Genomic DNA, 17,183 nt, shown 5'->3' with positions numbered 1-17,183 from the left:
GTTATCCGATTTTGATGAAATTTTCGGCATTTTGCTCAATGAATTTATTAAGCTGTAAATACTTTCAGCCCGGACCATCCCTTTAACCTTGGTTAAGATTTCAATATTGATTCCCTCAACATGTTCTAAGTTCATTGACCCTAAATGACCTTTGACCTTGGTCATGTGACCTAAAACTCAGGCAGGCTGTTGAGTAATACTTGATTACCCTTATGTCCAAGTTTAATGAACTAATTCCACATACTTTCTAAGTTATTACATTTCAAAAACTTAACCTTGGTTAATTTCAATGTTGACGACGCCGATGCCGCCGCCGTCGGAAAAGCGGCGCCTATAGTCCCGCTTTGCTATGCAGGCGAGATAAAAATTTAGTTGTCAAGTTTGTCAACAAGTGGAGCGCCTCTGGTAGCCTCGCCTGCATTACACGAGTCAATATAGCAGTAGTGCTGACTTTGAAAACAAGTTAAATAACTATACAAGTGGAATGCCTCTGGCGGTCTCACCTGCATCACGCAATTCAATATAGCAGCAGTGCTGACTTTGAAAACTACTATAAAATAATTATTCACAAAAAACACCATTCATATAATGATACAATACCATGTTCATTGACATTTGACCTTGATCATGTGACCTAAAACTTGTCAGTGATACTTGATTACCCCTATATCCACATTTTATACACTATATCTATAAACTTTGAAAGTTATGACAGCAATCTAATAATTACCTCTAAAATGGCCAAAGTTCATTGACCTTACATGACCTTTGACCTTGATCATGTGACCTGAAACTCGCACAGGATTTTCAGTGATACTTGATTACTCTTATGTCCAAGTTTCATGAGTCAGATCCATAAACTTTTAAAGTTATGATGGTAATTCAACAGATACCCCCATTATGGCCAAAGTTCATTGACCTTTGACCTTGGTCATGTGACCTGAAATGCGCACAGGATGTTCAGTGATACTTGATTACTCTTATGTCCAAGTTTTATGAACTAGACCATTATACTTTCAAAGTTATGATGGTAATTCAACAAATACCCCCAATTTGGCCAAAGTTCATTGACCCTAAATGACCTTTGACCTTAATCATGTGACCTGAAACTTGCACAGGATGTTCAGTGATACTTGATTACTATTATGTCCAAGTTTCATGAATCAGATCCATAAACTTTCAAAGTTATGATGGTAATTCAACAGATACCCCCAATTTGGCCAAAGTTCATTGACCCTAAATGACCTTTGACCTTAGTCATGTGACGTGAAACTCATGCAGGATGTTCAGCGATACTTGAATAATCTTATGTCCAAGTTTCATGAACTAGGTCCATATATTTTCTAAGTTATGATGACATTTCAAAAACTTAACCTTAGGTTAAGATTTTGATGTTGATTCCCCCAACATGGTCTAAGTTCATTGACCCTAAATGACATTTGACCTTGGTCATGTGACATGAAACTCAGGCAGGATATTCAGTAATACTTGATTAACCTTATGGCCAAGTTTCATGAACTAGGTCCATATACTTTCTAAGTTATGCTGTCATTTCAAAAACTTAACCTTCGGTTAAGATTTGGTGTTGACGCCGCCGCCGTCGTCGGAAAAGCGGCGCCTATAGTCTCACTCTGCTATGCAGGTGAGACAAAAATGATTATTCCCCCAAAACACCATTCATATCATAACATTTGCTACACTCATTGACCCTAAATAACATTTGACTTTGATCATGTGACCTAAGACTTGTGCAAGATGATCAGTGGTACTTGTTTACCCCTAGGTCCACATTTCATTAACTACATCCATTAACTTACAAAGTTACAATGGTAATTCAACAAGTACCCCAACATGACCAAATCCATTGATCCTACATGACCTTTGACCTTGATCATGTAACCTGAAACTCAGGCAGGATGTTCAGTATACAAATGATGCATGGGTTAGTAGGAACTGTGTGCACAAGGTAACTTTGGCATGGTTTAACCCACGAGGCGCAGCCGAGTGGGTTTAGACCATAATGCCAAAGTTACCGCGTGCACACAGTTCCACTGACCCACGAAAGAAACCCATGCATCATCTGTTTTATAGAATGGAAAAAATTTATTGAATAAACCACAAAAATTAATGATTTACCGGATGCATGATAATTTCATGCGTCCAGTAAATTCAATTTACTGGACGCATGAAAAAATTTACTGGACGCATGATTTTTTTTACCGGACGCATGATTTATTTACAGGATCATAGGATGCATGAAAATTCCAAAATGTAATGCAGACCCTTTGATAACCCTGGACAACATAAATATGTATGCCTAACTTGATAATATGTTGGCACAAAGGCATTATTATACCCAAAATGCCAGATACAGCTTTGCATGGACTAGATATGAGGCAGCATCAGACCTCCAATAGCTGTGTGTGTATGCCCGGCCCGCGCCGGGGGCCAGCGCCTACGGCTGCCTGGCGGGGCCTGCAGTGGAGATATGACTGTGCACAGCCAGTCCATAGCAGTACTAGCGGCCAGTAGACCTAACGTACTTAGATCGTATGTCTGGACTTCTCAACAAATGAGTATGCAGGCAGTTTTAATCCTATGACAATTACGGTACCGTATTTGTACTTACAGATCATTTTGCATCCTTTATTTGATTCATTCTGCCTTGATCGAAAATTCAAAATTTTGACGTAAACAAGCGTAACAGTACATGCGCGATGACATCACAATGACCTTTTCGGGCGATAGCTTGTTTACAGTGGATATCGTTTTGATTATCGGGATATCGTTCATGCAGCCCAGTAAAAATTCTTGCATAGCTCTCAACCAATCAGATTGCAGGGATTTTCTCATCCATTCTATAATAATACCTGATTACTCTTAGGTTTAAGTTCTATAAATTAGATCCATAAATTTTCAGAGTTACAGTGGTAATTCAACAAGTACCCCTAACATGACCAAAGTTCATTGACCCTAAAGGACCTTTGACCTTGGTCATGTCACCTGAAACTCAGGCAGAATGTTCAGTAATACCTGATTACTCTTATGTCCAAGTTTAATGAACTAGGGCCACATACTTTTAAAAGTTATGATGTCATTTAAAAACGTAACCTTAGGTTAAGACAACGAACGTAGAGGGCAGCAACAGTGTTGCTATTAGGAAGGTCCACTCCGCTCAGATTTTGTGACCACTCTAAGCTCTGCCCCTCACTCAGAGAACCATTGGGGTAGATTGTAGCCTATCCGATATGCGTCGGGCTAGTGGGCAAACTACTGACGGGCGAGGGCGCAGCCCGAGCGCCTATCATCACTGGTGAAGACGAAAAATGAATTTTCTATTATTCACCTTGTTCCGTTCATAAAAATTCTACGAACCCCCAACTAAGCTTCAATATAAATATTCATAACTGTCTGCGAACACAGACCAATAAGCGACGAGGCTTGCACGTGACGTATTATGAATATTAATGAGCTCACTTCGCTCAAAATGGTGTTCGCGAGAGATTTCAAGTATGACAGAATTAAAGAGAGTTTGAAATATGCTGCCCAAAAGCTCAGAATAGACGACTTTCAGGACCTGCAGGCTTCAGCAATATGTTCAGTACATAATGGAGAGGATTGTTTCGTAAGTTTACCGACTGGATTCGGAAAAAGTGCAATATACCAGGCTCTGCCATTGTCGTTTGACTTTCTACGTTCTGAGACTGAGAGTGGGAGCAGTGAGACAGAAGCCGGCAGTGCCAGCTGCAGGGAAGACCACTCGATCCCTGGTAAATCTACTGCAACTACTTCGAAGCGGGTACAAGATGTCAGAGAGAAAACAAATAATTGTTCAATTAAGCTCTAAATAAAATAGAATGTTTAACACAAAAGCGTATTTATTATTATAAATAATCAAATGTATCAAAATTAAAGAAATATGAGGAAACGAAAGGTTTATTAAATTTTCGATTTTCTGAATGAACCCACATACGAATGAACTCGCCCAAGAAAATCATAGACTGCGATGATATTTGATTGGTTAAAAAATACAGTTGATCGCCATATAAGGGTTATCTCATGAATGATGCATAATAAAAAGTATGTCACGCATATGATAACCATATATCATATTGATGACTTTACCAGTGATGATAGGCGCTCCGGCTTCACCCTCCCCTGTCAGTCTGCTTCGCGCGACCAGTAAATTGCCCACTTTAGCCCGGCGCATATCAGATAGGCTAGGTAGATTGTAGAGTTGATTTTTTTGGGGGTTAAATTTCATTACTTTTTCATGGATAATGAGAACTTCATTAGAGAATGTTAAATATTATAAGAATGTTAATGTATTTTGCTAAAAAGATAAGAAAAAAGGTAATCATGATTTTTGTAATCGCTAGAGGGTATTCATTTGTCTCGCAATCTACTATGGTCAACAAGGAAATTTGTGATCACTCTCGCAAAAAGTGTTCACTAGCTTACAAGTTCACGAGCTTTCGAGTGCCGCTGCAACTCTTTATCAAGTAACGAAAATTATCTGATAACATAGTCTATTTATACCAATCCCCAGAGTGATCACGAATTTCCTAGAAAGCTAGTGAACACTTTTTTGCGAGAGTGATCACGAATTTCCTTGTTGACCATAGTAGATTGCGAGACAAATGAATACCCTCTAGCGATTATTTCAGTCCGCAATAATGAACCTATTTTGTATGATTTTTGTAGTTTGCACATCAATGAAAATACATAGTCTGATGACATTGTATTTACCGTTCTTCTGCTTAATTTTGCTGCCTCTACCAAAACTACACCAGCCAACACCAGAGCAAAGACCTTGATCTTCTGTCCTGACAGCGCCAAAACTTCCCTGGTCACGTGTGGGTACTTGCGCGTACTGCGCGAACAACAGTGCTGGCCGCATACTCGACGCGAATCGACCAAGCTAGATATGGACTCGAAAGATATGGACTTGGTCTGTCACTTTTGTGCCACTAAAGGCGCAGTTGAGCAACGATAAATGTTCAAGGTTAGAATTTGAATTTTCAATTTCAGTGTAGATTGGAGTCTAAAAACCCTCACAGAAATTTTCAAGCTTGCGGCATGCTAGTAACTAGTATGCGGCTAGCTTAATAAGCGTGTAATATGCGTGCAGAGTAATAGTTAAGCGATCTTTTAGGGAGCAGGAACTGTTCGCTAGCATGCACTTGCTTATTTAGCAAGCGCCCTGCTATTCGCATGATAGCGCATGCTAGTTACTAGCATGCAGCACGCTTAAATTTCTGTAGGGGAATATGAATACAGTATGTAATATCCACATATCCGACCCAGCTTTTTGCAATGGCATCAGGCAGAGATCGAATACAGCCACTACACAAGCAAATCCAAGCCCTAGACCTAGATCTAGTCCTTCGTTAGACCTAACAGACAGAAATTATCCGGTTTAGTATCGAGCCATGAATATTCAGACGGGTATCGACTTTCAAGGGGCGAAGGTCTATGTCACAGGTACTATTTTCATTCTATAATTTTACACCAATTTATGTGAGCATGCATGCAGAAATTCAGATACCGCCAACCGGTAAACGGGTCAAACCTACAAAATGAGCTTGGCAAAATCTGGGTGAAATTAGTTTATTTAATGACAGAATTCATTCCTATTTACTGAAGATTAAAAAAAAGATTAAGACAAGGATTTAGTGATGATTCTATTTTAAAAATAAGGTACATTATTATTCTATTATTGGTATATTTTCATTTTTCTATTATGTGAATCTAGTGTTGTCATAATCTTTTAGTTTATCTCTATTTTGCTAGTAATCCCTGAGTGTATTGTGTCGGTTCGTGGTTTCGTTGGTATGCCTACCAAATTGTGCGCGTACTTCAATTGTATGAGCGTATCAAGTGGACCTTCCTAAAAGCAATACTGCAAAGTGTTGCTGCCCTCAATGTTCATTGGTTAAGATTTCAATGTTGATGCCGCCGCCACCAGAAAAGTGGCGCCTATAGTCTCGCTCTGCTATGCAGGCGAGACAAAAACGAGCTTGGTATGATATAACATGTAAAATATATCGTTTCCTACTATTCTACATATATTGGGGTAAAGAGCTTGAGAGAATTTCGCCATCAAAGCCAGGAAATTTCATTGTGTTTTGCAGGATACATTCCTCTGAATTGAAAGTTAGTCATGGTTGAATAAAATGTCAGATATAGCACCTTAAGCCAGACAGTTTTAATCAACACAAAAGCGAAGTTTTTCATATATTGAAAAAAATTCTTGCCATGCACAAGAGATGACAATTACAGTGGTTCTGATGCAGAGATATGATCATTAGTCTCCATATCGAAGTGCAAATTCATGTTACAGATTATAATAATCGTAGAAATAACATAATCATCAACAACCCAGCTAGACTTGCATGTGGACACCAGATTTTTTGTGTAAAAGACATCTTGGAATTCAATTGGACAGTTTAGATATCATTTGATTAGATATGATTTTTGGATGAGGTCTCTGATTTTTTTATTGGGGAAGAACCAATCCAATTTACACACTTATCTCAACTTTTACTGAAAATCTTATATTTAAATTATATGCTAATCGCCATCTTCCATATAAAGCCTACAGTGTGGGGGATTCCTTTCTGACTGTGCCTTCAACATTTCATTACATTAGAACATGGCAATATTTCACCCTATGTCTGTGCCTAAATGGATATGCCTTTCTAGGGCATATTCGAGTATTCAAGATTATAATTTTCTTCCATGTTAAATTATGAGAAAAAATCCTGCACCATTTTGTATTCACTGAGAGAAATCACCAGCATGACAAATACGAGTCCTTTGACTGCGAATCAAACTTGACAAGGACTAATATTGACTTTAGTCGATCATGTTGATAGAATTCCTGTAATTTCTAGTATCACGAAAAACATATCTAGGCTTAATATGTACAGTATGCCTGGCAAAATGTAAAAATTGTGAATTTTTTGTCAAAATGACGAAATTAATTGTTCATATTTTGACGACTATTACACTGATCATGTAAGCAAATAGGCCTCACCAGTAACCATTATATTATTTTCTATTTCATTTATTTATTCAACATATTTATACAGGATAGAAGAGGAACAATCAAATCAGTAAAGCTGATTTCATTGATGTCCTGTTTACATATACATGTACATACAAAAATACAGGCAATATCATTCTGAAGTGAAAATTAATGAATGTTTTGCCAAATGAGCTTTCGCGCTTCATATGACGAGCTATTCCCATTGGATTACTATCTGTGTACAACAAACATAATGAAACTAATATTTTTCTTTGACATTGAGTACTGATGTATTTTTAATAGTCTTCATCTAAAAAAAGCAATTCCAAACTATTAGTTTAATATCATTATATACAGTGGCATACCTAGGATTTTCCACAGGGGGGCAAGCTCGTCGGGGGGGGGGGGGGGGGGGCAGTGATATGTATTTTGTATGGGTTGTGGCTCGTCAGGGGGGGCAGAGTGCCCCCCCCCCCCGTAGGTACGCTAGTGATTATATATAGATATCACTATCATTATCAAAAATATCTACAGGAAGTATAAAAACTAAAATATCCCTTCTTTAATCAACTAGTCCTTTTGGCTGAGCAAAGAGGTGGTTCAGGGGTGTGTTTCATGAAAGTTGTCAGCACTGACTAAATTGTCGGTGCTGACAATTTCAGTGAAATCCTTGGGTTGATTGGCTGGGAGCACTTGCCTCTGACTGTCACTATGGTAACTGTCAGAGAAAGCCAACTTGTCAGTGCTGACAACTTTCATGAAACACTCCCCAGGTCAGAGTATGGCTAAAAAACTCAAGATGGGAAAAGGTACACAAAGCTTCAAGGATGTTTCCAACTTTGAAAATGATAAAGGAGAGAGAGAGAGAGAGAGAGAGAGAGAATAAAACAAATTTTATTATACACTGCAAAAAACGCCAGTGTTAATTTAACACCAGCCTGGTATCTATATCGGTCCACATCAGAGAGGTGTTGAAACAACACCGGTTTGGCGTTAGGCTTACACCAATTTGGCATTTAAGCAACACCAATTAGTGTTGCACCAATATCGGTTTGTTTAACTGGTGTTGTTTCAATGCTTCTCTGGTGTGGACCGATATCGATACCAGGCTGTTGTTAAATCAACACCGGTGTTTTTGCCGTGTAGAAACTTACATGTGTATTTTAGTAGAATGTTAGATGCAGTTTGAGATGTGTGCAAGGATAGATTCATCCAGATAATCGGCTACGGACAATGTACCAAAGTCTTCCATGCCTGGACATTAAAAAAAAAAAAAGGAAGAATAATCATGCATTCGTCAAGGTCTCATGCAAGAGGTCCAGAATGAATGAATGAACTTTCCATGCAGGTAAAATATTACACGGGGGCTCCTGGCAAATTTGCCCCCAAAATACCCTACAGAGCCCCAAAATAACTAATAATGAGCCCCTAGAAGTCAAATAGGGTCTAATATAAACTGTAATACAATGTAGTAAAATTGGGCTGGTCAGCTTAAAAAGTAGTTTGGGAATTTCGTTTTTCCCTGGTTCATTGATGAATATAGGCTACCTGTATCATCTAGACAGAAGCTGCAGCTATATCTCGGCTATTATGTGGAGCGTTGTGGCTCAGTGGATTAGTCTCCGGACTTTGAAACAGAGGGTCGTGGGTTCAAATCCCAGCCATGGCGTAGTTTCCTTCAGCAAGAAATTAATCCACATTGTGCTGCACTCAACCCAGGTGAGGTGAATGGGTACCTGGTAGGAATTTATTCCTTAAAATGCCGAGCGTGTAAAAGCTGCTTGAGCTACAGCCAGGGTAATAATATCCAAGTCCTTTGGAAGCGCATAGAGACGTTCTTCGTAATGTGTTATGCGCTATACAAGAACTGACTATTATGACTATTATGTTTAACATAAGCGATACGTCTGCAACAAGAGTAGGCCTACAACAAACAGAGACTGTAAATTAATTACCGTCTTTTACCTTCTGTCTCGACTTTTCAATTTTCTTTTTAAACTATGATTTGGTGCAGATTTTTCGTAAAAACTGCCACCGAATTATGGTAGAGAGCATAGCAAGGCTAGAAATTTGACGTGTCCAAAGGACACAGATGCCCCCGCTTAACGTGATCAAAAATTCATTCAATACGATTGAACTTAATATCGTGCAGAAACCAATATGCATATAAACAAATTTAGACCTTTGAACCAACACGCATATGTAATGAGCTGTGACCTTTGACCTGCGAACTCCGAATTCAAACTTAGCCTGTATTTGGTGTCGTCTACCTACACACCAAAATTTTTTTGAAATCCATTAAATATTTTTCGAGTTATTGCACAGAAACCAAGTGGGGGGATGGACGTACAGACGGAAGGACAGGGGCAACGCTTAATGCCCCCTCTGGACTTCGTCTGCGGGGGCATAAAAACAAAGGCTACATCATGACAGAAGGGAAACTTGGCGGTGGCTGATCCATCTAGACGTTGAAGCCATCGTCTGTAATCTTTTAGAACAAAAGTGAGTGGAGCCAAACAATAGCGTGCAGATATGGGCGCACCGGCGCCTCATCGATGCTATATAACATGCGCACAGCAGCATCCATGCTCACTGCCTGACGATGTCCAGCAGTAGCAGACGAAACGTCGCATTCCAACGTTCGATCCATTGTGAGACGACCAATTAATTTCTTCAATTTTAAAGTAAATACTAGTATTCTTGCCATATCAGGGACCCTTCCTACAAAGAGTTACGATATGACACTGATGGAAATCCATCAGTGTCATAATTTTTTTCTACAGAAAATTTGCACAATGTCCTTTGTAGTACTCCTTTGTAAAGAAAGAGAAGCATAGTGAATTTTCAAGAAAACAATGACTGCATGAATATACATGTACATCATGGTTAAAAAATATTTTGAAGGAACATTCATAATAGATGTTGACGTTGCTGGCCGTCCATACTTGTGATTGATCGGATCAATCGCAACTCTTTGTAAGACTGGGCCCAGACTTGTAACAGCAAAGACAATTCAGTTGAATTGATATATCAACTGATCAAGAATAAAAAAATATGGGAGGATACTTGCGCCCCAAAGGGCTCCCTGGATCCGCATTATTCACCTATATCCGTTTTGAATTCAAATATCAACTGAACAATTAGAATTAAAAAACCCATCTTTTCAACCCTTTAAAGGTGCCATAATATTTTCAGAAAATTTTAATCGATAATTTCCCCAACATGACAATAAGCCCTCAACTTGTAGTGATCAATAGGCGGTGCTGCACCAGCCCGAGTTTGCTCAATCTCGAGATTTTAGCCCGATTGGCCCTCTTTACGATTAATCTCGAGATTCAAGAAACTGTCTCCACCATCGCAAGAAGAGTGATTCCTGCTCGAGCGAGGCATCGATGCATTATGGTCTGACGCCGTGAATAAATAATCCTGAGTGCGTTTGCACCTGCATATTAGCGGGATAATTTGTAAATAGCGCGCAAAAAAATCACAAGTTGACTTGGGATCGCAATCTCAAGATTAATCCAGCGAACTAGCGCGATACTTGTGTAATTGCGTCTCCATTACAAATAATCTCGAGATTGTTCAGATCGGGATAATTTGCCGGATCAGGAATAGTGCGCTATTTTGAAAACTCGGTTGGTGCAGACGGCCCTATAGAGATGTCATGTTCCATTCCATATGTGTTCATGCCAGATACGCCCTGGAATTTGTTTCTGAAAAAAAAAATCTCTGGTCAGCATAAAAAGGCTGTGTAAATGAGTGAAGTTGTAGGGCGGAATACCTGGATTTAGACTTGAATTGGGTCAAACAGATTAAAACAACGCATGGGTTGCTTGCATTTTTGGTAATATTGGTAAGACAAATTAGTTCCATGCATCATTATTAGTATAGAACTTAATATTCATTTATTTCTATCTTAATGAAATATACTAAAAGGGAATTTCCCTTTGAGGGAGATTTTCATTTACAATGGGTAAATAATCCCTGGGGAAAATCCCCTGGCAACAATTAGGTATCAAACACTACATAATGTTTTTTCTCCTAACTGTATTAGTAATTTACATGATATTCTTCTCCCTAAATCCAATAATAATGAGCAAATGTACAGCACAAATTTTTCTCATTCTCTTAGTTTCAGAAAATAAATAAAACCACAAACTTAAAAAATGCTCCAGCAAATTAATTAACCTCAAACTTTGAAAGGTTACAATCCTTTCTTTTTTCATAAAGACAATTCTGAAAAATCTTGCTATAAGTATATATCAATATGACTGGTCATAAGTAAAGTTTGGCCCATGAATGATGACCGGGTACCTTAAAAGAAAGCTTAGCAATTAACCGTATTTGCAAGATATATGATTTATGCAATACATTGTAATATTTAGCCTTGTGCTTAAGGGCAGTCAGTAACTTTGTTCAGGATTCAACATAAAAATCACTGTTACTTTTGTAATCATAATTTATGCACAATTTTAGGGCCATACTGCATCCCCTCAGCTTTCAAGCAGTTGTTTATAAAGTATATACCCAGACATCAAGTTATATTGCTTCCAATGAAACACACAATAAAAAAAAAAGTTATATCCTTTCTATGAATATTCATGAGTAATTGATTGGCCAGTAAGTTGGTGTTCACATGACAATATAGGCCTTCATTCTTCCAATGTATTTTCCTGCAAACTATTCCTAGCTCAAAACATGCAAATATTCATGTAGGGAGAATGTTTGATTTATCCTAGCAGGACAACTTTTCTGATCCCCATAGACATGTATGTAAATATTAGAGAAGGTAAAATGTGTTGGCATGTGTCATAAATGTATGTAAATATAATTTTTAGTGAAAACACCCAACCTCAAAAATGCAAATATATCAAAACTGTTTACATGCAAATGTATATATATAGATGCCACAATGACATGGACTGGCAGTTTTGAGGTATGGCTCTACTTCGAGTTTATTAATCCTGTTACCGTAATTGTATTTCTCCATTGCTTGAGTGGTAAACTGTAGTACATGCAAACAAACAAACAAACAAACAAGTATTTGCACTATCAATGTTATGGAGGCCTACCAATAACCACTGCTATTGTTTATCAATCTGGATATTTTCATCCCAATAGAAAACATAATTTCCCTTCTTCAAAGTGTAGGCCTATTAACTTTTGGGGGACATTCTGTTTTGTGAACAGAGCAATATTGAGATTGAAATAATTGTAATTTTATACAAATAGCGAGCAGATATGAGTGTGATCGTGCGAGATATAAGGTGAAAGAAAGATGCTCCTCTATTCAACAAGGCGTAGCCTTGGGTGTCTCTTTCTTTCACCGAATGCGAAATGTCACACCATTGCACGAATAAGAATATTCGCTATTTATATTGTACAACGCCTCGGAAGTTAGCGAAAATACGAACAATAATCAATTTATTAAGGAAAATGAGAAAGATGATTGAGAGCAAAAAAATAAGAATCCATCAAACGCGCATCTGATCAGCAGCAGCAATCTGCAGTTCGCCAGTAAGCCCTATGCGCATTGCACTTGCATTTATTTACTAAGCGCAATGATTTGAATCGCATTGTGACATCAGACCATGCAACGGTACATTATGGACAGTACGTGTGCGCAACCAACAGTACGAGTGTTGGACATTCAGCCTCCCATTTGCTTTGCGTACAACAAGCCAAGTACAGCAGGCATTATACAACACATAATGACATTCAGGAGAAAACGTAGGGAGATGATCATGAAATCAAAAGCTAGTTAATTCCATATTCATGAATGCTACAAAATAATCCAAAACTGATTACGAGGAAAATCAGCATTTATCTCTTCAAAATGAGCAGGTGGGTGTGTCGTAAAGCTGTATTAAGTTTATAAGTAATAATCTGTTTCATAAAGAGTTATATATAGCTATAGCAACCTTGCCATTATGGCAACTACCATGGTAACAATGCTCAGTACCCTGTCATAAGGTTTTCATAGAAGTTACAACAAGTTATTATACTGTAGTTGTAAGTCTTTATGGAATGGCCCCTTGGTGGCATGTTCATGGGCACTTAATCAAATTCTCAATCATTATCATTTTTGTCATCAAGCTGAAGGTAAAATCTGGTCTTTGGAGATTAATTTGGACTTTTTCTTGTTAATGCAAGGTTCATCATTAGGCTATATCAATAAAAAACAATGAAAAATGATTTTTTTTTTTAAACACCTGGGAAATCTAAAAAATATAACTGGTACCCATTGTGTGTAAAGTAGTGCATAACTTATGAAAAGCCTTAAATGAAACACTAACCTGGACCAACAGAATTAACAGAAATAATAGACAGATCTTTCCAAAAAACGCTCATTAGACTAATTTTTAACACTGAAAATGACCGAATTGGTCCCTGCCATGCTCAGGCATTGAGCTAAGATATCAGATTTTGAGGATGAGACCGAGACATCAGGCTTTGAGGCAGAAGACGTGATTTTTGGCTTCAAGGCCAACAACACTGACAAATGAACCAAAATAGTAATTCAGGAAACTTCCAAGATGGAATATATTACTGAAATGTGTACAGATTATTGATATATTAATGAAAATGATAATACATTTTTTTGTTCAGTCTTCACCCCAGGCCCCATGAAGAAGTGATCTAGTACAAGGCTTGAATCATTCTAATATCAACAATGATGGATCAAAGCAGATCCTAGTAAGCTACTGTAAACAAACCCATAACAATTTGGTAATACCCTAATTTAGGCCAATGAAGCATATTTTTATACGCAAATTACATTGTTCCCAGACATCAAGGCCTATTTTGTTGTATATATACAATTGTTTGATTACACTTTACTTAAGTCTTCATGTATGGAAAATGATGTAAAGCATTTACAATCAACTGTGAATATATCGATTGTAAATTTAATATCTTTGTTACAGGAACTCAAGACAGAACTTCAGAAGTCAGGAAGTAACGTAAACTAGAGATACATGTATTTGTGCATTCACCGAAGATGTATCACAGCTTATTTATAGATCTAAAAACAAAATTAATGACTGAAAAGCAGAGCTGCATACCTAAACTTTGTGCCACTCCTTCAATTTTAGCAACTGCATCACTTATGACATCAGCATCACTACTTTGAACCATCATCTCTATCTCCCCAACCTGAAAACCAAAGTCCGTCTCGTCGATGGTGATTGAAATCTCATCGTTCATGCGATAGTTTTTACGATTGGTTTTAAGTTCTGCAAACGGTTCAAGACCAAACTTTGTGACCATTGTCTCAACGTCTTTCGCTTCATAAATTTGATCATTACCATTCGCAGCATCATCATTCGGAGAGTTATTACACAAGATGGCGGCCATCTCTGTTACAATGTCCTGTTCATTTGTCACTTCCTTGTATTGCGTGCACGATGCAGATTCATCCTGACGGTTTTTGGGCGGCATCTTAAGTTCCCACTGGTCATTCCTTCGTCGCAACCAGAAATCTTCCTTGGTTAGACTGTAACTTTCATTGTCAAAATAACTGTCAGTCAGTGTTACTACGCCACTGAATGTTCCACCGGCATTCACAATCTTCTCACCCGTGTCTCCACTCACGAGAAATTTTCTCTCGATCTCGATCATTTTGGGCTCTATTTTATCCCCCATTTCTTCTTTAGACATGTAGGATGTAGCTTCGTAATTTGTGCTTAACTTTAGAGATGTCTTTTTACCACAATCGTACTAGTATAGTAGCTAGGGCTGTAACACACTTGAAATATATCGCAGGCATTGCATTTATAGCATGCTACCCTGGATGCATGGATAGTGTCGCAATGCACCATTGCACGTGCACAATGCCTATGCTGTTTACATTTTACAAAAGTTCTGTGTAACATGTACCGTACTACGCTGGTTTACAGTACAGGTCGAGTCGAAATCAACAATCCACATGCACGTCACTTCCTTTGACCCCGACGGCGACGCAGCAGGTACCGGTAGGTCGATTTCCGAGAAATCCGTCGGGCAGCCGAATCTAAATATTTTTAGGGTAAGGGTAAGCCCCAAAGTTGGGGTGGGTTGGGACTACGATTTTCTTTATTTTTCGTAGCTCTTTTAATTCATATTTTGCATCAGTCTGTTTTGGGCAACAGGAATCGGGCTGTATTATGAAGAACATCAACCTCGGTTTATTTACATCTGTCAGCTCGTATCACGAAAATCTGGTGGGACCAACCTGGACCAACCAGGGACGTCCCTCTCACGGTCCCTGGACCAACCAATCAGGCGCTGCTACTAACACATGCGCATAATCATCACCATACGAAGATCCGTTCCACCCACGTGGCCGTGGGAACATAACGGTATGATTGCGAAATCACTGCATGCGATACAGTTATTCGCGCTTGCGTCATGCAACTGGTTGTGTGTCTGAGCCGTGGAAATAGATCCTCGAATATTCTGTTTTCTATTCAAAGCTCTCAATTCTCCAAGAGCTATGTCCAGGGAGTGACATTTCCTCTATCGAAATAGATCAGCAATCTTTGTTTGATAGTACTTTCACATCTGTGGATTTATTCTCACGGGGGAGGAACCCTTGATTACTCGTAGGATGTTGTACAAAAATTCAAATTCGAGGGGGGGGGGTCCCATCTTCGTCCATTATGGTACTTTCCTGGGCATAGGCTTCATATCTTTTATTTTCCCCGAGACTTATATAAATCAAATCAAATTGTAGGCCTACACACCAGGGGCCAACTTTTTATACGTGTGTGTCAGTGTGTGTGTGGGGGGGGGGGCAGGCAGAACATACACCATGGTAATTTTCATGAGTTTATACATGTACTGAAATAAAGTGTATGTGGGGATAAGCCCCTTTAGCCCCACCCTCCCTCCCCCCGTTTTTTCCGCCCCCCCTGCATTTTAATTGAAGTGGAAGAGGAAAAGGGCAGGTTATTAGCATTTTTCAGTTTTGTAGTTCAATGCTGATGGGGTAACTGGACAGGCCTGGAAATATGGGGCAAATGCCGATCATAATGCCAGTCGCGGAAAAAAAAAATAGGCCGAAACCTTAATAAGGAAAAATCAGAGAAACAAAACATTGAAAATTTCATCAAAATCGGACAAGGAATAACTTGGCTATGGTATTTTGAATATTTGCATTATTCCGGTGAACCTATGGGCGTGTCTTCATGAATATTCAATGAGCAAACTGATGATGTCACAGTCATATCCCTACTTGTTCTTTTTGTATCTTATAAGAAATTCGGTTTAATCAAATGTTTCCAACCAAGAATGAAAAAAAAAATGGATTTGACAACTGATTTAGTGCATTAGCGCTCAATATATGATATCACAATTATTGGATACATATTTTTCCAATTTCTTTCATTATAAGGGAGACATTATCCTTCACACATGTATGAAAAAATGAAACAATTATGATTTCATGTAATGACATAAAGAAGGTGGGGATATGACATCGGCAGCACATCTGATGAATATGCCCTATTCATGCATTTAACTGTTTTCACAAAATATTGCTAAACTTTCATATTCAATAACTTTTTTAACTGGGCGTTGTGGCGTGCGCCTGTAATCCAAGCTGTGGGGAAGTTACAAATTGATGCAGAGGTTCGAGCCCTGGTCACGTCTTTCGGATGGTGACGTTAAAGGTCGGTCCCAGACGTAAATAATCATATCTGATTGATACACGTCTGACAAAACTCAAATACACACACATTTGTTATACGATTTTGATGGGGAAGTTTACTCTATTTATTTAGATATTAATATTTTCAGCGCGGAGTACCACTTTAAGCCCATTCGTTTCTATTTAAACATGAACATAATAGTAGGCCTGTATACAATGATCATATCATACTATAAATTATAAAAACAGGAACGAATGAGATTACAAGACAATTAGGCCCTGTTCAAGACAAGGCAAAATGATAAATGTCGATTGTAACACACACAATTATACAATTAATTTATCCTTGGCCTTTATCAAAATTATATTTTCTTTAAAAATTCCAACAAAAAATGCCGGTGTAACAAACATTTATGATCACCTTTTTATTCGACAATACGACTTTTGACCGACTGCTGTTTAATTACCAAATTCGGAATGAATCAGACTCCCACAAGAAACGTACATCTCAGATTGATAGAAGAT

The 17,183-nt window shown here is 38.3% G+C and overlaps 1 protein-coding gene across 1 annotated transcript; it reads right to left on the bottom strand.

The window, feature by feature from the left end:
• Nucleotides 1–8,182: 8,182 nt before the first annotated feature.
• On the bottom strand, nt 8,183–14,929 carry LOC129254491 (thiamine-triphosphatase-like). Its single transcript, XM_054892954.2, has 2 exons — nt 14,095–14,929; nt 8,183–8,284 (listed from the first exon to the last, which is right to left on the bottom strand). Exons 1-2 carry the CDS (start codon nt 14,687–14,689, stop codon nt 8,205–8,207), a joined length of 675 nt encoding a protein of 224 aa, XP_054748929.2. The 5' UTR covers nt 14,690–14,929; the 3' UTR covers nt 8,183–8,204.
• Nucleotides 14,930–17,183: the final 2,254 nt, after the last annotated feature.

The sequence above is a fragment of the Lytechinus pictus genome, chromosome 2 (assembly GCF_037042905.1).
Source record: "Lytechinus pictus isolate F3 Inbred chromosome 2, Lp3.0, whole genome shotgun sequence".
NCBI classification, from domain to species: Eukaryota; Metazoa; Echinodermata; class Echinoidea; order Temnopleuroida; family Toxopneustidae; genus Lytechinus; species Lytechinus pictus.
The sequence above is the reverse complement of the archived record's forward strand: the minus strand, read 5'-3'. Positions and strand labels throughout refer to the sequence as shown.